General features: G+C 50.8%; 1 protein-coding gene across 1 annotated transcript in view; it reads right to left on the bottom strand.

The window, feature by feature from the left end:
• Positions 1-8,679: 8,679 nt before the first annotated feature.
• Positions 8,680-24,037, bottom strand: part of LOC112817408 (uncharacterized) — a gene marked incomplete at its 5' end in the record, with an annotated part of 29,286 nt that continues 13,928 nt past the window's right edge. Inside the window, 10 exon segments of the mRNA XM_025864486.2 lie at positions 8,680-10,461; positions 10,954-11,115; positions 12,030-12,192; positions 12,310-12,387; positions 12,715-12,866; positions 15,351-15,415; positions 15,764-15,891; positions 16,360-16,461; positions 16,859-21,421; positions 22,543-22,693. Of these exon segments, the coding sequence (XP_025720271.2) occupies positions 10,011-10,461; positions 10,954-11,115; positions 12,030-12,192; positions 12,310-12,387; positions 12,715-12,866; positions 15,351-15,415; positions 15,764-15,891; positions 16,360-16,461; positions 16,859-21,421; positions 22,543-22,693 (6,015 nt within the window).

Raw genomic sequence — 24,037 nt, 5'->3', positions numbered from 1 at the left:
CTGGCCGTGGGAGTTAGAGTGGTGGTGGGTTCTGTGGAAGACTGTCCCGCAGTGCTACTGCCAGTGGGTGTTGGAGTGGTGTTGTGTTCTGTGGAAGACTGTGCCACGGTGCTACTGGCAGTGGGAGTTAGTGGGGTGGTGGGTTCTGTGGAAGACTGTCCCGTGGTGCTACTGCCAGTGGGGTTTGCAGTGGTGGTTGGTTCTGTGGAAGACTGTGCCGCGGTGCTACTGGCAGTGGGACTTATAGTGTTGGTGCGCTCTGTGGAAGACTGTCCCGCAGTGCTACTGGCGGTAGGGGTTGGAGTGGAAGTAGGTCCTTTGGAAGTCTTTGCCGCAGTGCTACTGGCCATGGGAGTTAGAGTGGTGGTGGTTTCTGTGGAAGGCTGTCCCGTGGTTGTACTGTCAATGGTGTTTGAAGGGGAATTACATTTTATGGATTTCTGTTCCATAGTGCTACAGGCAATGGAAGTTGTTGTGGTGGTGTTTTCTGTGCAAGGCTGTTCCGTGGTGCTACTGGAAGTGATTTCATTATTGTCGTTACATCCTTTGGATAACTGCCCCGCGATCCAACCTGCAGTGAGAATTCGAGTAGTGGTAAGTCCTGTGAATAATGTCTTGGCATTCTAATGGCAGTGGGAGTTAGAATGGTAGTTTTTTCTTTGGAAGACTTTTCCCTGGTGCTATATGGAATGTACGCTGGAGTTTTATTGTTTCCAGAGAAATTTTCCCCATTTTGCCACTGATAGTGGATCCTGTAATATTAATGTCCCTTGTGTGCATTTGCCTCTTGTTGCTTCTCTTATTAGTTATTGCAGATAAGTTGGTCCCTGTGGAATCTGACAGTGTGGATTTGTTTTCTCTTCTAGGTGTTTGGGATAGTGTACCCTCTCTACGTGGTGTTTCATTTTGGAAGTTTTAACACTCATTTTTGGTGTTATGTGGCCTATAGAAAGGTGTACTGCTGTTCCGCTCTCTGCAGATGTTTGAGAGCTAGCATTGCGTTTCATATTATCCACCATGGTGATTATGTAACTGGAAATTCCTGTAGGTTCTCTAGTCTCTTTCAATCTTGTTACTATTTGAAGTTGGTTCTTCCTCTCCATGTCCTATGAAAGTTTTCACGTGTTTAACTTTGGTCAGTGCTTTTTTAAATTTTCTTGGACCTATAGGAATTCACAGGGTCTGGGTCAGAAATAGCTACTTTATGTGTCCCTGGGGTGGCTCATTCCTTTAACCGTCTGACTCCTGGTTTTGGCTCAGGTCATGATCTCAGGTCATGAGATTGGCCCCAGTATCGGGTTCATGCTCAGCAGAGAGTCTGCTTAAGATTCTCTCTTTCTCTCCTGCCTTTCCCTGCCCCCTGCTCATGTGCACTCTCTCTCTCTCTCTCTAAAATAGATTGATAAATGGGGGGGAGGAAAGAATTGCTATATTAAGTGGGCTCTTTCTTGTTAATGTTGTCAGAAAAAAAATCTGTTGTCAGAATCCATTGTCTGAATGAACTTGAAATATTTGTTGCGAGTATATTTTGATCTCTCTTGCCATCTCCTCTAGGCTGTTTGAATTGAGCTGAGCCTGAACCCCTTTCCATAGTCCCTGGCTGGTTCCCATATACCTTAAGAATCTTGATAAAGCCCTAGAATCCACATCGCTGTGGACTATAAAATCTAGGGGTTTGTGGACCTATGAGGGTTGTTCCAGTCGTTTTGCACGAAGGTGCTCCCTCCCAGACCTCCAGGGATGCTGTGCCTCACCTGTATTATAGATGTCTTGTGTCGGCTTGCACTGAGGGTCCTGGGGGTTCTCCTGTGACACACACCCTCCTCCATCCCATACAGCCCTGTCCCTTTGGAGATCTGAAAGAGAGAAAGGGAAGTTAGTCTCCTGGAGCTATAACTTTCTTTCCCTTTTGGGAGTCCTTCATTCTCTCATAACCTCTCTGATTCCCTACACCCCCAGCCCCACCTCCTCTGGAAGGGGCCACCTTGCTTGTTTCAGGATCTAGAAATCAAGCATCAGGACCTAGCTCACACAGAGGTGAGGTGAGAAGACTGGGGTTTGGGGGATGAGGTCTTGAAGATTTTGAGACGTTGGGACAACATCAGGTTATACAACAGTAGGAAAGGGAGCTCCTGCCCAGTTCAGGAGTCAGATTTCAAGAAAGTAAGTATTCACATGTCACTAACTCCTTCCAATGGAACGGGAGCACAAGTGAGCATGCCACTTCCAGGCCAGCCCAGAAACTTCCTGTGGTGGTCCTTATTGCTCTGCCAACTGGAGGCAGATGGCAAGGAGGCCCAAGAGAATAGTGAAGCCTCAGGAAGAAGGAACCTACATCCCTGAATCACCACATGAAGGAAAGCTACCTGCCAACCAGGAAAGTCTGCCTTGTATTATTACATGAGCAAGAAAAAAAATCTTCTTTTCTGGCTGAGCAATTATACACTTGGGTCATATTTGTTATAGCAGATACAAAAATATCCTAACTAATAAGGGAAAGAGCTTCATTTAAGCTCTTGGAGCAGATACATTTACTCTAATTATCTTTAAGAAATTTAAACCCACTTTAAGAAATTTAAACCCTTCGTATTACATAATCTCTTCGCACTTGGGATTTAAGATATTTGTAATGTTCAAGAGAATTTGGCCTAATGTGCAAACCTTGTAGTTTCAATTTATAATATGTAACTAAACGATTGATTTAGACTTGTCATTTTACCTTGAAACCTTGCTAAGGTTGTAAACAGTATGAGACCATTTAAGAGAACTTAAGATCCACCACTTGGGTACTTCCAATGTATTAGACTTGAAGGTTTGGGGGAAGTTTTAAAAAATTTATATTTACTGTATTAGATTTATGGAGTCTCTTGAATACTTGGAAAGGTTTTGTTATTAATCAAACCACTGAAGTCTTTCAATAGGAAATGTAATGTATTAATTTTATAAATGTAACTTGAAATGTTGAAAGTGATTTAATTGGCCGTGTATGTATAATAGATTACACACTAGTCAAAGGCCCCTATCAAAGCATTATACTTCTGCTTCTGGCCAAGATGGAGTGTCAGGGATCAGAATTCACCCTCCCACCTGAAACCACACCCAGCCCCCAGATAACCACATCACCATACAAAAGATATGAAATGATGATTGTCAATACACTGGATGTCAGGCAACAGAGGACTATGGTTCCTGAGAGACAAACAAGAAAACAAACAAGGTGAGCCCTGTGATGATCCTAGCTTACTGATGTGAGAGGGCTTCCAGGCAGAGTGCCTGGAGGGAGAACGTAACTGGAGCCCAGCAGATCTCCTGGGTTGAGGAGATGCACGTCATGGTCTTGAGAGACCAAGGCAGCTAGAGTTCACAGGACAGAATTACTGGGGAGGCGGACTTGCACAGAGGGACCCCTGGGTATCCACCATGCAATCTACTGATCAGAGCATGCTTATGAAACATCTCCCCAAGATCCGAGAAGTGCCACTGGAAAAGATTGGAAGGAAGGAGACCTGGCTCTCATGTAGGGATGGGAGCAGTGCTGTTCCCACCAGCCAAAATGGAAAAACCTGTAATTCTCAGGGCATGGGACAGAGAACTCAGGAAGATCTTGCTTCAGTCCTAGGAAATACAGCCCTCCACACCGTGTGTGTCTCTTGCTCTGCCCCCCCAACCCCCAAAGGCAAGCTGATTTCCATTTTGACTTGACATCTTCAGGTGATATTAAGTAGACGTCCCAGACTCTGTCTAAAACTCTCCTGAGTTCTTTGCTAGACCCCTCGGAGCAAGCAGCCTTCTACCAATTGCTGAAGCCCAGCCCCTTGGAAGGCACTCTGCTTCTCTTTCCCGCTCGCCTCCCATCAGCTGTGCCATCAGCCAGGCCTGCTGGTATCCCGGACGTATCCACTTCTTGCCGTGGCTCCCGAAACCACCGGGTCAGCGCTGCTGTGGACTCTCACCCAACCTCCTGCCCCATCTCCCCACTTCCCACCCGGACCTCCAAGCCAAGCAATCCTACACACTGCAGCTAGAGGGATCCCTTCATAACACATGTGTGGGGTTACTTCTGTGCTTCAACCACCCCCCAGGGGCCCCTGGGAGGGGTTGGATTGTGTCCCCCTCCCCAGATTCGTATGGTAAAGTCCTAACCCCTAGGACCACAGAACATGACATCCAGAAGTAGGGTTGTTGCAGATGTAATTACATAAGATGAGGTCACCACTGGAGTAGAGTGGGCCCTGATCCAAAACAACCGGTGTCCTTATAAGAAGGGAAATTTGGATACAGGAACATGCGCACACAGAGAACCCCGGGGAAAGATGAAGGCACAGATGATGTGCTTGCAAGGCAAGGAATGCCAAGCTTGGCAGCAGCTACCAGATGCCAAGGGAGAGGCCTGGACAGATCCTTCCTTCCCTACCACCTGCTGACACCTTGGTTTTGGACTTCTGTCATCCAGAACCGTGAGACAAGATTTTTCCTATTGTTCTAAGCCACTCGGGTTGCGCTAATTTATTATGGTGGTCCAGGGAGTGAGACTCTTTCCAGTCTCTTGTAGTTGCAGCAATGGGTTCAAGGGGAGAGAAGTCTGTGGTGACCCCCAGGAAGGCTCCTCAGAGGAGGTAGACCTTGTTGACGGAGGAGGGGGGGAAGCTAGCCTCTAGAGTGTATGTTCCTTAGACTCCCTCAGGAGGCTGACATTAGGATGGTGATGAGGACATGGGTGGGTGAAGGCACTCAGGATGGGGAGTGGGAGAGAGGGCAGAGGGGGATGACTGAGCACTCAAGCCTGACACATTTGTGCTGGGTGTGGGAGGTGAGAGGCACTTGCCACAGCTGGACAGGACCAAACTGGGCCCAGGATGTTGTGTTTCACTGATAAGCAATATAATCAGGGTGTATTGGAAGGAGGGGCTGTGGCCATGGGAGGGTGTGCCTGCCAGGAAGAGCCAGGTGAAGGCCACCAGGCTCTTCCTTGCAGCCCACGCCCCACTCAGGCATCCCCAGCCCAGTAGCCTGAGAAGGGATGTGGCTCTGGGTCCCCAGAGAGGACACATGGGAGAGTCAGATGCCAAAGCTCTACAGACCAGCTGATGCCCGACGCAGAAAGGGGACCACAGAATCCTAGAAAGCGGGAGCAAAGAGGCTCCATTTCACTGAAGGGGCGACCGAGCCTAGAGATGCAATGAGCCATCGCGTGCAGAATGTGGGAGAGGCCAGGAGGGGGCGGGGGGAGGAACGAAAGGGAGCTGGAAACATCTTCCCCAACCAAGGCACATCACGGTGCCTAAAATGACATTATTAGAGGTAAGTCACTAAGAATCTGGACAGTGTAGACAGTGCCTGGGAAGAGGGTGTCACTCTTTTTTTTTTTTAATTCAATTAGCCAACATATAACACAGCATTAGTTTTTGATGTTGTGTTCATTAGTTGTGTATAACAACCAGGGCTCATCACATCACGTGCCCTCCTTAATGCCCATCACCCGGTTACCCCATCCGCCCACCCCCCTCCCTTCCACAAACCTCAGTTTGTTTCCCAGAGTCAAGAGTCTGTCATGGTTTGTCTCCTTCTCGGATTTCTTCCTATTCAATTTTCCCTTTCTTCCCCTATGATCCTCTGCACTATTTCTTATATTCGACATACGAGTGAGATCATATGATAATTGCCTTTCTCTGATTGACTCATTTCACTTAGCATAATACCCTCCAGTTCCGTCCAGGTCGAAGTAAATGGTAGGTATTCATTCTTCTGAGGGTGTCATTCTTATTACTAATAAGGTGACAGCTCCGGGTGCTGTCACATTGGGAGTCTGTGCCAAGTCATGGTCAGGTTCAGGTCAGTGAACCAGCCCTTTAGACCAAGCCAAGCACTGCCCCACCCTGCCCCAGACTGCCGCCACCCCTTCCTGCTCTCATCCTCTTCATTTGCCCCATCAGCCATCAGGCTGGTCCCTAGAGAAGGCCCTACCTTTTGTGGGTGGGTTTGGGCCAAAGAGGCCACAGGCTCCAGGATTATGCTCACAGGTACTTTCTCCCCTGCTCCCACCCCATTCCCTCTTCGGAGAAGGGTGGCCCAAGGTCTGGGGCCAGGGCACCAGGAGCCCCCCTACTGCTCCTGGTGTAGTGAGCTCAGGGCAAGACAAAGCCCAGGACATGGCAACTTGAATGCCATCTACCTGCTCAGCATCAGCCACCCCCCCCACTTTTGCCTCCAAGTCCCCTTCCCACCCCAGCCAGGCCATCCCAGGAGGACGTCTCAGGGAGGGAGAACCTGAGGCTGGCAGTTTAGTTCCTGGCTTTTCCCTTCCCTCTCTCTCTGGGGACAGGCGAGTGGCAGAGGGAACTCCTGAAGGGTCTGATCAGTACCCCCTGTCATCCTCTGCCAACCTGAGCCCAGTCCCCTTGGCCAAGGAACCCCTAGTGGGCCCAACCCATGTCCTTTAAGGGAAGACACTGAGGCCTGAATGAACTGAGTTGCCCCCTGGCACAGAGCTGTTTCACTGCAGGATTAGAATCTGGGGCTCCCAAAGCCCCATCTTGTGCCCATCTGGCTACAGCAGTGGCCCCTTTCCTGGTACTGGGATGCCTGACAGCCCATGGGACATCCTCGGGGCACAAGGCAGGGGTGGGGTGATGCAGAAATGGCCAGGATGAGAGTGAGAGCAGAGACTTCAAGCATTTGTCCCGTCATGAAAAGAAGGCCTGGACATTTGGTGGGAGGTGACCAGGCGGTTGGAGGGCATACCCAAGGGGTAAGGACAGATCCTAACATCAGCCGAGCATCTATCTGCCATATGCCAGGGGTCGTGCGGGGAGTATTGCATCGAATCCTCCGGCCCTGGCAAGCCTCACCTCTTGTCTCCTTTTAGGGAGGAAGCAGGCTCAGAGAGACTAACCTGGATGCACCCCAAAACCACATGTAGCCGGGAAGGGAAGGAGAAGGTGAGGGGCACGAGGCTGAGCTCCAGGCAGAGGATACCCCCACCTGTGCCCCCCAGGAAGCAGCCTTCCCTTGGGCCTGGGCAGACCCAGGAGAGGAGGCAAGGCCAGGGTTCACTCACCGTGCGCAGCAGCCACAGGGCGGGACAGGAGCTGAAGGACAAGGGGCAGCAGGCAGAGCATCCTGGTCACCAGTCTCAACATCAGAGCTCAGAGGACAGTGCACCTGCTGTTCACTCTCGCCAGAATGAGCAAAATGAATGTCAGCCAAGGAACCCCAGTAATAAATGGGCCCCAGAGCCCTTTGATCCCTGAGACACTGGAGAACCGGGGCCAGCCCACCTGAGTCAGTGAATGAGCTTCTCTCATGCTGAGGGAGGGGAGGGTGTGGATTTTATTTTGGGCCAAAGGGCAGAGGGAGGGGAGCTCTTCCCTCTCCAGGCAGCACACAACAAGCACGCGGGCCATCAGAATTTTCACCCCAATAGAGGGGCAGGCACAGGGGCCTGAGCAGCCTGGGAGAACGGAGAAGACCCCTGGAGGGACTCAGAGGGTGGAGGAGAAGCAGCTGGGCCTGAACCCCAGAGGAGAAGGGCGCCTGTTGTTCAATTCCAGCCTCCGGTAAGGACACTCCCCTCCCTTTGTGTCAAGCTCTCTTTACTGGCCCTGTGTGTACCCCACCAGGATTCAAATCATGGCCACACCTGGGCCAGTGCCCAGCTCTGGGGTGGCTGCTTTCTTGGATCTATGGGCCCAGAGATCTATCTCTGAGTTCACAGGTGGGCACAAGCTTCCACGGCCATCCGGAGGCACCTTGCCCCCGCCCAAGGTCAGCAAAGCTGAGGGCTCACTCCTTAGCCTTCTCTGGGCCCCCACTCCTCACTCCCTGGGTCTGAGGCCCCCAAGGTCTGATCCCAGGCTCATCTTCCACGGTGACCTCAGGCAGAGGTGGGCCTGATCCTGCCCCAGCCTGGAGCAGAAGAAGGGGGTCCATGTTCCTTGCTCGACATGCAGTCACAGGAAGGGACTGAGAGTGGCGAGTGTCCCATGTCCAGATTTGGCATCTAATCCTGGGAGGAGTGCTCTCCCCAAGAAGGGCTCCCTGGAGCCCCAGGTGGGGAGCCAGGCCCCCGCAGGGAGAGAAAAAGAAACCACTCACAGCTCTGTACTTTAAACCTTGCTCTTTTATTGGGAGGCAAATTCCAGAGTGGTGAGTCAATGGAGCAAAGATGTTGGGGTGTCTGGGCAGCCCTGGGGCCCCTGGATAGAGGGCGATGGAGGAGAGGCGGGTGCACAGCAGGGGCCCGGCCAAGCCCACCAGCCTGAGCAGGACCACCTTGGGCTCTGACGTCTGTTTCCTTTTGACCAACGGGGGAGGTGGGGGAGTAGCACTGTGGTGGGCTCTCTGTCTGCCGCTGTCTTGTCCAAATCTGGATGAGGGGCAGAAGCCCCTGCCTCGCTTACTGAGCAGTTGTCACCACCCTGGGCCTCTGGATGTGGAGCTGGGGCGGGGCGCGGAGAGAGGAGGTGAGGCCAACGGGGGCCCTTCAGCAATGGCCATATCCCATGGAAGTTAGCTGTCTCCAGACCAAGGGTGCCCACCCTCCCCAGGTAGCCCCAGGGTGGTGGGTGGCATGGCTGGGGGGAAGGGAACAGCTCCTAGCCGGGGAAGGGCTCCCAGTCACCTCTGTGGTAGGGTCAACATTCTCTAGGGAGGGCCGAAACTGGCTGTAGATGTTTTTAAGGCTGAATGGGTTCTTCTTCAGATTCTCACCTGCAGAAAGAGGGGCCAGGCTGAGTGAGCCTGGGGGAGGCTGGAGAGACACAGACGGGGGCCTTTTCCAGTAAGAGGGACAGGTTTGAAGAGTCAGTCCCATATTTTCCCGAAAGCATCTCCCACTGCCCATCCATCCTCCCACCCCTGCAGCTAGTCTATGAGGTCGCTCCGGAGCGTGCCCGGGGAACTGGCCCGGTGTGACGAGAGGACAGGAGCGAACCACAGCCCCTTGCGTGCCTCGGGGTCAAAAGTCATGGCCATGGGCAGGCTTGGGGGTGACCTGGGCGAGGGTGGAACAGGAGGAAGGTACTGCTCAGGGGTCACCAGCACACACTCCCTCCAGCAACGGGAACCGCAGCAAGCAGAAACTATACCCAGAATCTTCTCTTATAGCTGGCGTGTTTTCAGCAGCCATTTTCCGAGTCCTGCACCTGCCTCCCTCCTCAGCCTCCATGACCGTTTCTTCTCTGCTTCCTCCAAGGTTGTCCCAGGGACTCTGCCCTTCATCCTGCTCTCTCCCCTGCCTGCATGCTCCCAGCTGCCCACTGGCCAACACCCCTCCCCGTACTCAGCTCTGTCCCCCACCTGCTGCCTCTGCCCCCTCCAGGTAGTGCCCCCCCACATCCGGACCTTCTCCCTTCCCCAGCCTGTGAGGGACAAGCCCCGCCCAGCTCCCTGGGGTCTGTCCACTCCTCCCATCCTTACTACCCCTACTCAGCCTCATCCTCCTTCCCCTGCATGACTGCAGAGGCTTCTCCTTGGTCTCCCCACTTGAGGTCCCCCTCAAGTCCACCTGAGTGAGCTGCTCAAAATGCATGTCTGGCCTCCCTCTCTTAAAGCCCCTCCGGTGGGTCCCCCTCCCCATCACAGCCCACAGAGACCTCCATGACCTCACTGGGACCTGTGTCTCTGGAAGCAGGAAGCACACGGCTTACTCACCAGCTCGCAGCACTGCCCCAGCCTGCAGACAGGCTCAGGTGATGTCCCCCTCTGCAGGCTTTTCTGATCCCAGCCCACCCTGGCTGGTTCGGGCAACCTTCTATGCCCCTGGAGCCCAGGGCATGGTTCTGTCCTCCCACTAACGGTGTGTGCATCTGATGCTCTCACAGGGGCCGCTCTCTGGGGGCAGGATCCGGCTCTCAGCCATGCCTGTAGCCCCTCCATGGTGTTTGCCAGGAGGAACTGGTAAGGCAGAACCTGCCCCAGCGCAGGGATGGTGGGGGACAGAGATCGTTCATCTCCGTTCAGTGAGAGATCAGAGCAGATGTGACATGGAGGTTTTCCACGCCAGGTGGGAATCAGAAGAGCCCGAACACACGGGAGGCTCTAAGGAGGGGGAGTATTTGAACCAGATCTTGGAAACAGAGCAGGATTGGGACAGGCAGAGCCCCCAGCAAGGGGAACCTTCCAGACAGTGGTACAGTCTGGCATGGAAGAGGGAAACGGTGAGTGTGGGCCACGTGCAGACGGGAGTGATAGAGAGGAGCCGAGAAAAGACGAGGCTTGGCAGGGGCTGCGTGGGGGCTCGGGGTCAGGAGGCCACAGAGAAGCCGGCAGAGCCTGGCATCCACAGCACACACAAAGCCAGCTAGCACCCACGGCCACACTGAGTCTGGCCATAGCATTTTCTCGGCCTTTCTTGACCCACCAGCTTGCTCCCAGTGAGAAGTACCGCCCCAGATGCCTATGTTCTGGAAGCTGCCAGGAACATCTTCTCCGTGCCACTCTTGAGACAAGCTGTATTCTTCCCTGCCAATAGAAACGCCATTAACAGTTGGGGGCAGGGAGGTGGAGGAGGGGGCCTAGAGGGCCCTAACCCTTGGCTTCTGGAAAGGGCTGTCACGGCCAAGCCCTGAGTCAGGGAAGGGCCTCTCCCCAGGGCAGTAGCAGAAAATGAAACAACATCACTGTGACCTGCCTGCCCTTCCCTCAGTGGCCCTCCTTCCCTTATCTATGAGATGGGAGCATTGGACCAGGCCCAGAGCAACTCCCTCTGACAGTCCAAGGTGCTACTTAACACCAAGTAATGTCTTTACAGAATCCAATTTCAGGACCCAAGTTTTTGGATGCATTTCTCTGCCAAACAGATCAGATCAGATCAGCAGGCTGCCTTTTGCTGTTACCCAGAGCTGAGAGGGGCTGGGTTGCCATCAGGCCTCCGAATGCTGAGCTAGAAGGAGCAGAGCCTTGGGATGTTCCAACTGTGGTCCCCCATCTCTGGGCCCAGCCCCAGAAGCTCACCTGTGCAGTTTTCTCTGGGATCGGCAGAGGAAGATGGTGAGGACCACCACCGTGACCACCAGCACTGCTCCCACAGCTCCCACACTTCCGTACACCAGGCTCTTGCTGGTGCTCAAGGCACAAGTCTCTCCCCAGTACCAGTGTGTGTCCGAGGTCGGGCATCTGGGGACACAGGCAAGATCAGGCCAATCCACTAGCATCCCTCACACCCACTCTCCCAAAAGAAAAAAAAGATGAATGCCAAAGCACAGGAAACTGGCTCTCCCTCCAAGGGGGCAGGCACTGGTTCGGAGGGACCCAGGTTAGGAGGCTCCCTAGCACTTAAGGGGCAGTGAGGGGGTGGGGGGTCCCCTACTACAGAGCAGGCTTCAGAATCTGAGTGTTGGATGCCTCATCCCAGACACTTGATGTCCACCCATCTAATCTCTAGCTGGCATCCTGACTGGCCTGTTACCAATTTTATATTTTATGCTTTAATTTGTGCTCTCCCGAACTTAGTGCCCCAGCTGTAGCTAGAGGTGATAATGGCATTGTGGCTAGGATAGTGATAGGAAAAGGAAAGACAGAGATAGAGATCTATAGATATAGATTTGGAAATTGGTAACTGGAACTTTTTTTTTAAAGATTTTATTTATTTATTTGAGAGAGAGAGAATGAGAGATAGAGAGCACAAGAAGGAAGAGGGTCAGAGGGAGAAGCAGACCCCCCGCTGAGCAGGGAGCCTGAAGTGGGACTCGATCCCGGGACTCCAGGAGCATGACCTGAGCCGAAGGCGGTCGCTTAACCAACTGAGCCACCCAGGCGCCCGGTAACTGGAACTTTTTTGGGAAGGGGCTTGCTCAAGTCTTAGGATGCCCACGTCTGTAAACTGCACCCCCTCCTCCCTCTGATGGGGGTAAGGGGTGAAGGGACACCCAGGTAGAACAAAGAGGGATGATGGGAGAGGAGGCACCTTGTGAGCTCTGCCTGACCCCCTCTGCCTCCCCCTCCTCACCCCTGCTCCATGACTGTGGTGGAGAGTGCAGTCCTACCACCAGAGAGAGTGGGCACTGGCCTTAGGGGGGCTGGACACTCACAGGCAGTGGGGACCTCTTCGTTGCAGCTGACATTCACCCTCATGACAGTTCAGTTGCAACTTTGTCCCCGAGGTGCACTTGGTCACACAGGCCAGCTTCCCATCCAGTTCATCCACATAGTAGAACTGGGCATAGTCCTTCGCGGCCTTCTGAGTGCATTGCTCTGGGGGTGAAGGGTGGGCAGCAAGCATTAGCCTGGTTAAAGTGCCCCCAACCCCCACGTTTACTGTCCACACCCTGCCCCTCCCACCAACGTCCACCACCCTATGGAGCTGCTTACCCTGCAGGTCAAAGCCCAGCTTCACAGTCTTGCTCACAATAGTGGCTTCCTCATCGTAACACAGAGGTGAGGAGGCTGCTAAGCATGGTGGAAAAGAACAAGACATAAACACTGCCCTCTGCTCTACTAGGGTCTTGGCCCATCCCTAGGTGTGGCTGGGCCTGTAAGCAGGCTCAGATGGGGACATTAGGGCTGGGGACAACCTGAGCCCGAGACTGGGAAAAGCTGCTCAGGGCACTGGAGAGTCTGGGGAAGGCACCCAGGCCTGGCTTCAGGATCCCTATAGGGAGGCCTCTGGAGTTCCAGAAAAGAGGAGAGATGTAGGGTGGGGAGAGGCTGAGATCACCCTATGGGACCCCTCCCATCCTTTCCCCACCTCCATCAAGGGGTTTTGTGTGGGCCTACCTCTGCACACTTCAGAATCACCAGATAGCCTTTTGGTCTCATTCATAATCTTGACCTTTATGATTTTAGTGAGGTTCTCAAACAGTTTCTGGTAATCTGAAGTGTAGTTTGCCTCCATAACGACATCATGTTCCACCACAACACTGCCATTCCTAGAACCAGAACTCGGTGATTCATTAGTCACCTTGGGTCTCCCACCCTTCCAGAAAGTGGGGCTCACAAAGCAAGAGGGGTGATGAGAGACAATTAGCTATGTGACACAGAGGCAGGACAGACTAGAGGACTCTTCCCTCCAACAGTTAATATCCTGGAGGGAAGCTGCAGAGTCAAACGATCTAAGATTCCAAAATATCAGTGATCACAATAAATGCCATTGGGTGAAATTCATTCCTAAAAATGGAAGGCTCTTGGTTGAAGATGTGGCTAGATCGAACCCTTGGGCACTGTTGGTGGGAATGTCAAATGGTACAACCATTGCGGAAAACAGTAAGGCAGTTCCCTAAAAAATTAAAAACAGAATTACCATATGATCAAAAGAATTGAAAGCAGGGATTTGAAGACATATTGGTACACCCATGTTCACAGCAGCATTATTCACAATAGCTAAAAGGTGGAAGCAAACTAAGTAAGCATCCATTGATGGATGAATGGACAGACAAAATGTGGTATACAGTACAATGCAATGTATTCAATCTTACAAAAGAAGAAAATTTTGACACATACTACAATGTGGATGAAACTTAAGGACATTGTGTTAAGTGAAATAAGCCAGTCACAAGAGGACAAATCCTGTATGAGTATTTACGTGAGTCCTGATATGAAGTGTCTAGAGTCATCCAGTTTATAGAGACAGAACATAGAATGGGGGTTGCCCAAGGTGGTTTGAGGGGGAATTGAGAGTTATTGTTTAAAGGGTACAGAGTTTCAGTTTGGGAAGATGAGAAAGTTCTGGAGATGGACTGTGGTGGTGGTTGCACAACAATGTGAATGTACTTAATGTCATTGAACTATACACTTAAAATGATTCATTTGATGGTTAATGGCAAACTTTATGTTATGGGTATTTTACCACAATAAAAAATATTTTAAATTAAAAATTTTAAATAGAGTCTGTTGGATTGTATTTTGAAAACCAAATAAGCATGCTTTTAGAAATGAAGAAACATGAGGTCGCTTTAGAAATACAAGATTCCAACCCAGAAGCTCCTTGTTAGGTGGCCAATTGGGCACTGAGAGATCTTAAGACAAAGTCTGTCACCAGTCACAGCCATTGTGACAGAGAAGTCAGGAACAAGACACAGGAGGACAAAAACTAACAAAACTTTGTGCCAAAATGGAGATGGAAATAAGCGCTGGTACTGGGCAGGGGGTGAGGGTGGGGTAGAGGACGCTGAGGCACGGAACCCCACAGGCCCTTGACAAGATCTCCCTCTTTCCCTGCTGGGACAAGACACCCTCCAGGCTCCCTTCCCACACTTCTGTCTACATCTTGCCACTCTGCTTCTCCTTCCTATCCCTTAGATGCTGGTGCTTCCCACGCTTCTTTCCTGGGAAATGTTAGTCCCTGTGCTGTGACCATCCCCAGGCCATCTGGTCTACTCCCAGGGCTTCCAGCAACTTCTATCCAGGGAAACCTTCTTCCAGTGTCTCTGATGCAGATACTTTCTATTACATGTTCCACCACATGCCGCTCCATTACTCAGCCATTCAATGTGGCTGGGCCCTGGGCACTTGAGACTCCACACAGCCCACTTACCATCTTCTTTCCCATCTCCCTCCTTCTTAACCTTCCTCATCTCAACAAAGGGCACTCCACACCCCTAGTGGCCCAGAAATCGGGTGTCATCCCTCCTTCTCTCCAAACACCCATCAAATCCCTATGATCCGTTGGTCTTGCTTCCTAAAGACCTTTCACACTGGACTATTTTTCTTCTGCATTGTCACCTCTCTGGTCCAGGTCACTATAATCTCCATCCCCTGTCCGTGCATTCTCAGTCCTGCAGCCAGACTGAGCTGTCTGTAGTGCAAATCAGATACCTTCCCATGTGGGCCAAAACTACTGATGCTTCAAGATTAAGTAACTTGGTACGGGTCATCTTTCCACCTCCTCTCCCACCATGATTTCAAGCTGCCAACTGCTCTTTATGTTCCTGGAATCTACCCTCCTCTCTCTCACCTTTAGGCTCCTCATCATCAATTCCCTCCACCTGGCTTGTTCCCCCTCGTGATTCTAGCCTCAGCTTAGCTGTCATTTCTTCCAGAAAGATTTTCCTCCACCTCACCAGCTTGCACTCAACCTCTCCCATTGCACCCTGTGTGTCTCTTACCATTAACTCTAACCATATTGCACAGCCATTTTGCTGTGTTCTGCCACTCTTTGCTCCATGAAAACCAGGACCATTGTGTTCCCTGCACCTACCACAGGGTAGGTAGGCTTTCAGTACAAGCTTGTTGAATGGATGAAGGATAAATGAATGAATAAATGAATGGCTCAGAACCTTCTGGTATTGCCTGTGGGCTGGGCGTCCTTCTGGTCCAGCTAGGTACTGATACTCATTCAAGATGGGAGAAGACAAGAGAGCAGAGAGAGGGGGCTTCCCACAGTCTATAAATCTGACCCCCCCCCACATACTCACAACAGTCTCCTAATGATCACGCCTCTGTACTGGGGAAAGTCTTTGCTCATGTAAGCTTTATCCATCTGAAATAAATGAGGTAGCTGAGCTCATACAGGCTTGGAGCATGCAACAGCCCCTGTTCCCTGTCTCAGAGGCAGTTCCAGGGCCCCCTTCCCCCAGGGAACCCATGGAATTAGCTCATAGAAAAGAAGGAAAAGTATACAGATAGGGATGCTCCCTCCCCCAGGATGTGGGTGAGGTGGTACTCAAGGAAGGGGGCTCTCAGAGGATCCCCCACCCAGGAATTGAGAAGACTGAAGGGATCCATGGGCTGAGGAACTCCAAAGTCAGTCAGAATGAGCCCCTGTATCCTCAGTGACATTGGACATTGGACATCCATATTGAGGAATCTGGGATTTTCCTTCTCTTACCTGACTCTCGAATAGTTGAATGAAGTTCCAGTATACCGGGGAGGATATGTTATTCAGGGCTTTTGTGAAATTCCTATTAGTCACTTTCACTGTCACACCTAAAGTGGCATTGACTTTTTCCGGGATTTCTGTGGGAATAGCCATATTATGCATGAGATAACAACCTCCCAATAATGTCTTCTGGGATTGGTTAATTCTCTACCTGCTGGTCTCATGGAGGTAGAGAAAGTGGGTAGGAGGGTGGATGGAAATCCAGGAGGCAAGTAGGAGTCACTGAAACTTCTGCCCTTTGTCTCTGAACACCATGAGGCGTTAGTGGTCAGGATCATGACCCAGAGAGAGCTAAGCGGAGGGCTCCAGAAAAGGCTGGGTTAGAAACATCTTGATCCAAGGGGCAGAGGAGCTAGTGAAAAGAGCCCTGAAGGAGTCAGAAGGTCTGTGTTCTACCTAAGCATTTGGGTCTAGGTAAATGTCATATTTTCTCATCCACCTGCACAATGAGATAGTGGTAGCAGATAATCCTTCCAGCTTTGCCTTCCAATTTAAGTGGTTAAGGAGCATAGGGACAATCTGCAGGTCTCAGAAAAGTTCATTACCTAGGAGGAAGGAGTCCATAAGGGACTTGCACTGGTAACCAAAGAAGCCTTGGACACAGACACACTCTTCTCCGTTCCATATGGTCCCATTCTGACACTGCCCTGTGAAGGGGTAGAATTCACGTCAGTCACCATGGAAGCCCAAAGGACAAAAATACTGGCTCCCATTCCAGTACCCATCATTTATGCATTACACTGAAAGAGGAGGATGGAACCCTCTGCCACCACCTCAAGCCCAAGGTCGGGGGGAAGAAGGAGGGACAAGGAGAAAGAAGGAAACAAAAGATGAGAGGGGATGAGTGAAGAAAGCAAAAGCCCTACAAATCAAAAGAGAAAAGAAAAGAAAAAACAATAACCATTCCTGTGGATGATATTGACTGACAACTAGAAGGCAATGGAAGGGTGGAACAAGACCACAAAGAGGTCAAATCAAAACTGATTAGTTGATGAGAGAAGATGGACAGGAGAGGCACACAGAGTGACATACGAAAAGACTTACTTGGTGTCATAGCTGAAGACTGGGTCGTCCTCACAGTTGTGTGTGTGCTAGTGAACAGGGGATGGAGGGTTGAAGAGGTAGTGAACCCAGGGACTGGAGCATGGGTAGAGCCAGGTGGAGTGGAGGACAGAGGAGGAGAAAAACCAGAAGAAGTTGTAAGGGCTGAAGAAGAGTCAGGGACTGGCCTGGAGGAGAAGCCAGGGATAGGTGAAGCTGAAGAAGAAGCACCAGGGACTAGGGTTTGGGAGCTGTTAGATGATATTGTTGCATTTGGTATCCCTGCGCTGCTTTGAAAGATAGTAGATCCTCCACTGAAGGTGGTAGCTGTTGGTCTGGATATAAGTCTAGTTGTAGAGGAGAAAGTTAGAGCTGATGGCGATGCAGGACTAGGGCTGTCCGTGGCAGAGGGGATAGAAGTAGAAATCATTGGTTTGGCAGAAACACTATTGGTGATGAAGAAAGTAGAATTCTCATCCAAGGTGGTGGGCATTTGTCCAGAGGTGGCAGGGGGTGAAGAGGAATGGATGGGGCTTGATGAAGATAATGGACTAAGATCTTCAGTGGTTTGGGGGGCATCAGATGAATCAGTTGTTTTGGAGGAATAAGTGGTAGTGGTGAAGACACTGGATTCCTCAGTGATGGTTGTGATGGTAGTGGAAGGCAACAAGCTAGAACTTGATGAGGGTGCAGGACCCCCAATAGGGATGGTAGAGGAGGTATCAACAGAAACTGTAGAACCAGATAAATCAGAAATGGTGTAGACAGTTGGCTTTCCCATGAAAATTGTGGCTGTTTGTCCAGAGACTGAGGTGGTAGAGGATGATTCAGCAGAGCTTCGTGAGGAAATAAAACTTTGCTTGACAGTGGTGGAGGAGGTAACCACTGAATCAGTGGAATGAGACAAATCAGATATGGTTGTGGGGACAGTGGATGCTTCAGGAAGGGATGCGCTTGTTTGCCCAGAGACCAGAGTAGTGGAAATTAATTCACCAGGACCAGATGAGGAAGAAGGACTTGCATTATGAGTAGTATAGAAGGTATCATGTGGAACTGTTGGATTTGATGAATCTGAGAGGATTGTGGAGACAGTTGATTCCACGGTAAAGGATGTGGGTGTTTCTTGATATCCACATGTAGAGGGAAAAGTTCCACCTGAACTTGAAGTAGAAGCAGAACTTGTGCTCTCTTTGGAAAGAGTCGTGTCCAAAATCACTGTAGGTATGGACAAGTCAGGAGTGCCTGTATAGACAATAGACCCATCACTTAGACTTAAGGATGTATGTTGTGAGATACCTGTGGTGGTAGAAAGGTGGCCAGAACCTGAAGAGGATGCAGAACTTCCTTCAAATTGGGTAAAAGAAGATTCAGAGTAAACAGTAGATATGGACAAATCAGAAACACTGGTATACACAATTGACTCCTCTGTGACAGTCAGTGTGGTTACTTCAGACAATAGACTTGGGTGAGTGAGCTCACTAGGGCTTGATGGAAAACCAGGACTAGTCTTGTCTGTGCTGTAGGAAGAGTGGAACGAAGATGTAGCTGTAGGCACCGGTGAGATTATTGTATTCAAGGTGGATCCAGGAGGAAAAGTTTTTTGGTCATCACCAACAGAAGTGGTAAAAGGTTCAATAGACCTTGATGTGGACACAGAACTTCTATCCTCTTTGGTAAAGGTGGTTGCAGATGAGCCTGTGGGTTGAGAAAAACCAGGCAGGATACTGTACTCAGTGGGCTTGAAGGGGACTGTACTGGAAGTTATTCCTGAGACAGCTGGGCTGGGGGATGCCTCCCCTGGGCTCCACGAAGACCCAGAACTCCCAGTGCCTGGGGCATGGGAAACTGGGGATGATGCTGGGGGCTCAGATGAAGTTGGCACAGTGCCAAAAATGGTTGTCTCCCCTTTGAGAGTTGAGTCTGCTTGGCCAGGACCCAGAGTGGGGATAGAGAGCTCACTGGGGCTGGATGTGGAGGCAGGACTTGCATCATCTGTGCTGTGGGAGGAGTGGGTGGGAAACACTGGTGTGGACAGCTTGGAGGGGGCAGTGTAGAAAGTGGACCCTGCACCAAGGAATGGGGTTGCTTGTCCGCCATCAGCATGGGTAGAAAAGGAGTCAGCAGTCCCTGATGTGGAAGCAGGAACTCCAACCCCTCTGCTAATGGTGCTGACTGAGATAACTGTAGGTTTTGATGAGTGAGGGGTACCTGGATAAGCACTGGATCCCTCCACGAGGCCTGAGGATGTCTGTGCTGAGACAGAGAGTGTGGTAGACAGCTGGCCAGGACTTGAAGAGGGCACCGCACTTCTGTCATCCGCCGTATAGGAGGTTTCAGAAGCAATGGTGGCTTGGGACAAATCAGACACACTTGGGAAGACAGAGGGCAACCCAGTAGAAGCTGTAGCACTGTGTCCAGTGGTCAGGGAAGTGGTGGAAAATCCATCCTGGGGAGAGGGAGTTGGAGAGCCTGTAGTATAGGAAGACACTGTGTATTCAGGTGACTCTGAGACGCTTGAGGAGAATGTAGACTCCATAGCACTGAGTGAGGCTGATGGTCCCGAACCTGGAGAGGTGGCTAAAGATTCAGTGGGACTTGCTGTAGACACGGGACTTCCATCACCCTTGGTATAAGGGGATGCCAATGAGTCCAGAGGTTGAGGAGAATCAGAGATGATGCTGTGGTCTGTGGATTTCTGGGTGACTGTGGTCACAGTTGGTCCCGAACCAACTGGGCTGGTAGAGAAGTCTCCTGGCCTCGATGGAGCTTCAGAACTGCCAGGGCCTGGGGTTCTGGAGCTGTCGGAAGAAACCAGGGACTCAGGTGAATCGGAAGTGGTGTGGACAGTTGGCATCCCTGTGACGGTCATGGCTGATTGTTCAGAGACCACAGTGGTGGTCGATACACCACTAGGGCCTGACTGGGAAGCAGGACTTGCATCATCTGTGCTGTAGGAGGAGTAAGGCGAAAACGTTGGGGCAGACACCTCTGAGGTGGGGGTGTTGGAAGGCGATCCTGGAGGAAAAGATGTGGCTGTGTGAGGATCACCACTGGGAGTGGTAAATGATTCAGCAGGCCCCGAAAGGGAAACAGAATTTCCATCGTCCTTGGTCACTGTGCCGTCTGAGGTACTGGTAGGTTTGGACCCACTGGCTGTATCTGTCTTGACAGAGGGCCCCTCGGTCAGGCCTGTGGCTGTCTGTCCCGAGATCACAGAGGAGGAAGACTGCTGGCCAGGATTTGAAGTGGACGTGGCCCCTCCTTCAGCCTTGGTGTAGGATGTTTCAGCAGAAGCCGAGGGTCTTGATAGATCTGAAATCTGTGAGTGGCCAGTCGTCTCCTTCCTGAAAGTCGAGGTGGCTGTTTGTCCAGATACCACAGGGCTGGTAGGTGTTTGACCTGGACCCAGAGGGGATGAAGGACTTGCCCTGTCAGTAGTATGGGAAGTGTCAGGTGAAAATGTTGGATCTGATGAATCAGAGAGGTTCGTGGAGACTGTGGATGCCACCGGAAAGGACGTGGTGGTTTGGCCAAAACTGCTAGAGGTGGACATGGTGTCACTGGGCCTTGAGGTGGACGCAGGACTCCCATCCTCATTGGTAAAGGTGGTTACAGATGTGTCTGTGGGTGCAGAAGAATCAGAGATAATAGTGTGGTCTGTGAGTTTCAGGATGACACCAGTGGCAGGTGTTCCTGAGACAGCTGGGCTGGGGGATGCTTCCCCAGGGCTCCATGGAGCCACAGAACTCCCAGTGCCTGGGGCATGGGAAACCGGGGATGATGCTTGGGGCTCAGATGAAGCTGGCACAGTGCTGGGGATGGTGGTCTCCCCTGTGAGAGTTGAGTCCCCTTGGCCAGCACCTAGAGTGGGGATAGAGAGCTCACCGGGGCTGGATGTGGAGGCAGGACTTGCATCATCTGTGCTGTGGGAAGAGTGGGTGAGAAACTTTGGTGTGGACAACTCGGAGGGGGCAATGTAGAAAGTGGACCTTGCAGCAAAGGATGGGGTTGCTAGTCCACTATCAACATGGGTAGAAAAGGAGTCAGCAGTCCCTGATGTAAAAGATTCCATAGGCCCTACGTTGAACCTGGACATTCCATCCCCTTTGCTAACGGTGCTGTCTGAGGTAACTGTAAGCTTGGACAAATCAGGGGTGCCTGTATACACAGTCAGTCCTTCTGTGAGGTCTGAATCTGTCTGAGCTGAGACAGTAGGAGTGGTAGATAGATGACCAGTGCTTGAAGTGAATGCAGCACTATCTTCCCAGGTAGAGGAGGTCCCAGAGGAAACAGTTGATTTGGACAACTCAAGACTGGTTGTGAAGACAGAAGTCAATTCAGTGTAAGTTTTCATGCTGTTACCAGTGTTCAAAGTTGTGGTAGAAAATCCACTGGGGCTCAAAGAATTAGAAGAACTTGTAGTATAAAATGAGACTGTAGAATTTGATGACATTGAACCAGCTGTGGTGACATTGGATTCCATAGAAGTGGATGTGGCTGAAGGGGTAGCGGAGTTATTGGAAGTCGATGTGTATCCATAGTTGGTAAGGGTGGTTGCAGATGACCCTGTGGGTTTAAAAAAAATCAGAGATAATGCTGTGGTCTGTGAATTTGTCACTGATTTTAGTGACAATCTGTCCCGGATAGCTGGTCAACCTGTGAGACTGAAGCACAACTTCTCTCTTCAGAGGTACTAGAAATATCAGAGGAATCTGTATATTTAGACAATTTACCAGTGATGATCTAGACTTGTGTCCCTTCTGGAATATACTAGTTTGTCTAGAGAGCAAGGTGTTACTACATGAGGTTCTGGATGTTGATTATGATTTATGGCTTGGATTGTTAGTTGTATGGTTACAGATTTTGACAAATCTGTATGGCTGTTCAGATATACATATATTCTGCCCAAAATTGCCTACACCTTCTTCCCTCAGCACTCTGGGACATGTCTATTTATTGGGCACTCTGGCATAAATTTGAAAGGACATTTGTACTCACACAAATGCCCCATGCACATTCCTTTTGCTCCCCACATTCTGTGATTTGCAGACCACATATTCTCCTTGAGTCATCTGGCTGTTACTTAGTCTGACAAGTCTCTCTTCCTCATGTCTTACATGTGAGACCATCCCCCCCACACACACACACACTCTATCCTAGCAGTTCTCACAGACCCAGGAAGAACAGGAGAGCTAAGGCGTATTTCCATGGATAATTCGCCCCCTGTCTGTTCTCTCCAGACACACTTACTCAAGAGCTAGCCACACTATCACTTCTACCTGGGCCACCCTGTGGCCCAAGTGAGTTCCTCCTACTCCTTGGCCCCATAGCCCACTCAATAGACTACAGTTGCCTGAGTATAAGAATGCTGGGAATGTATCCTGCATCTAGAGGTCTCATTCTGTCATCTCTTCACCACTTAGAACATGCGATTACATGTGTAGGACTCTATTCTCCTATGTAATGTGGGACTACAATCCCAGCTCCTCTTTCCTGCTTAGGAGATGGAAAAGACTAAATATGAAAAGAATCTTTGTGACAATAGTGTTATAAAGGTAGGGAGTATTAGGAATTCTACAGGATAGTATGAGGGGACTTCCTTGAAAGGGCAGGGCATGAGGCTTCTCATCCCTCCTGTCTGTACCCCACCCCTCCCCAAAGATGTCTTGGAGCTGCATCTTTCTCACCTCTCATGAGGATGGACCTTTGCCACTGGCAGAAAGGGCCATGGAGGCCTTCAGGGCAGAGGTACTCTCTGCCATTCCAGACACCCCCATTTTCACAAGGTCCTGACAGATAGTCACAGGGAGAGACCAGGAGCTGGATAAGGACTGGAAGCTAGGGTAAGCAGGGAGTGGACAATTAGTCAAGACAGGTCATTCACATCAACAGTTCTAGATCTTTGGTTTTGCAGACCACCATCTGAAAATTTAGAGAACAGCACTATCAAATCACTAATCAATGAGTTCAGGTCAAAGGTGTAATAACGCCTAAGACTTTTGGAATTCTACATTTGATGAGAAAGATTGAAAAAAATTGCTTGGCTGTTTTTTAAGTCAGTAGATACGATTGTTTTGCCCAATCCTCTCTCCTCTGAGTTAGGTTTTTTCTAATTTGGAATGGTGGGAGTAGAGGGGCTGAGCTGGGGAGGCTGCCAAGATGGGGGGGCATCCCTGAGTCGTGGGTATGAGGAGGATCAGAGAGAGGCAGCACTGAGGGGCTCTGGTCAACACAAAGCAGAGAGTGGCAGGGCTCAGTGTAAACCCAGTCCTGGCCATAGGACCTCAGAGCTGCCTTCTCTTTCCTTTCATCCTTTCCTTGAGTGATGGCCCAATCTGCCCTCCTGGTCTCAGAGGGTGCCTCCTCTACTCACATCTCTGAAGCCCCCTTTGTATCTCACCCGGAGGTGACCACAGTCCTCAGCCTCCCTGCCTTCATGTGCCCATGGAAAAGCCACTTCTCAGCTCTGCCCCGCCCTTGTCCTTGTAACTGCTGAGACCGTGCTGGCCCTTGGGATGGTTGACCACTCAGCCCCCTGCCTTTGCTGGGACTCCTGGCCCCTCCAGTGCAAGGTGGGGGTGGTCGAGGTCCACATGAAGGGAGGTGGGAGGGACCCCAGCAGAGGGTGTGGGGAGGAAGGGAACAGCCAGAAAGTAAGATCTGAGCTGCTGTTTCCCCTTCTTTAAAAAGAGTTTTGTGGATTTAGGCATTATACATTTTACTGGACTTTTTAAGTTATAAAAGTAGACTGTGTTTGTTGTGAACAGGCTCTTAAAGGCAGTTTATGGTCATGTCTTTAACTGAATCACAAAGAATGAATAGGGGTGGGGAGGGCTGGCGTTTATTGGCTGCCTATCAGCATCCCATACTAGCCTTATCTCAATTGTTAAGTCAGTGGTTGTGTAGGGAACAGGCTACACAATCTGCTGACAGCCCCCTTCCCACCCAGAGCAGAGCCTCCGTGGCTGCAGAGACCCAGACAGGTGCCCAGTGAGCACTTCTGAAGTAAATGAGTGAATGAAAACTGAAAAGTCAACCAGACTCTTTTCCCTAATGTTTTAATGTTATCCTATGAGGCAGGCATTACTGTTTCTGTCTCACACATTCACTGGAGTTCCAAGGGTATATTCTCTCTAAGTTCACCAGCTAGTAGGCTAGAATCCAAGAGGGTAGAGAGACAAG

The sequence above is a fragment of the Callorhinus ursinus genome, unplaced genomic scaffold (genome assembly GCF_003265705.2).
Source record: "Callorhinus ursinus isolate GAN/ISIS: 27379988/994484 unplaced genomic scaffold, GSC_fseal_2.0 scaffold55, whole genome shotgun sequence".
Classification (NCBI taxonomy): Eukaryota; Metazoa; Chordata; class Mammalia; order Carnivora; family Otariidae; genus Callorhinus; species Callorhinus ursinus.
The sequence above is the reverse complement of the archived record's forward strand: the minus strand, read 5'-3'. Positions and strand labels throughout refer to the sequence as shown.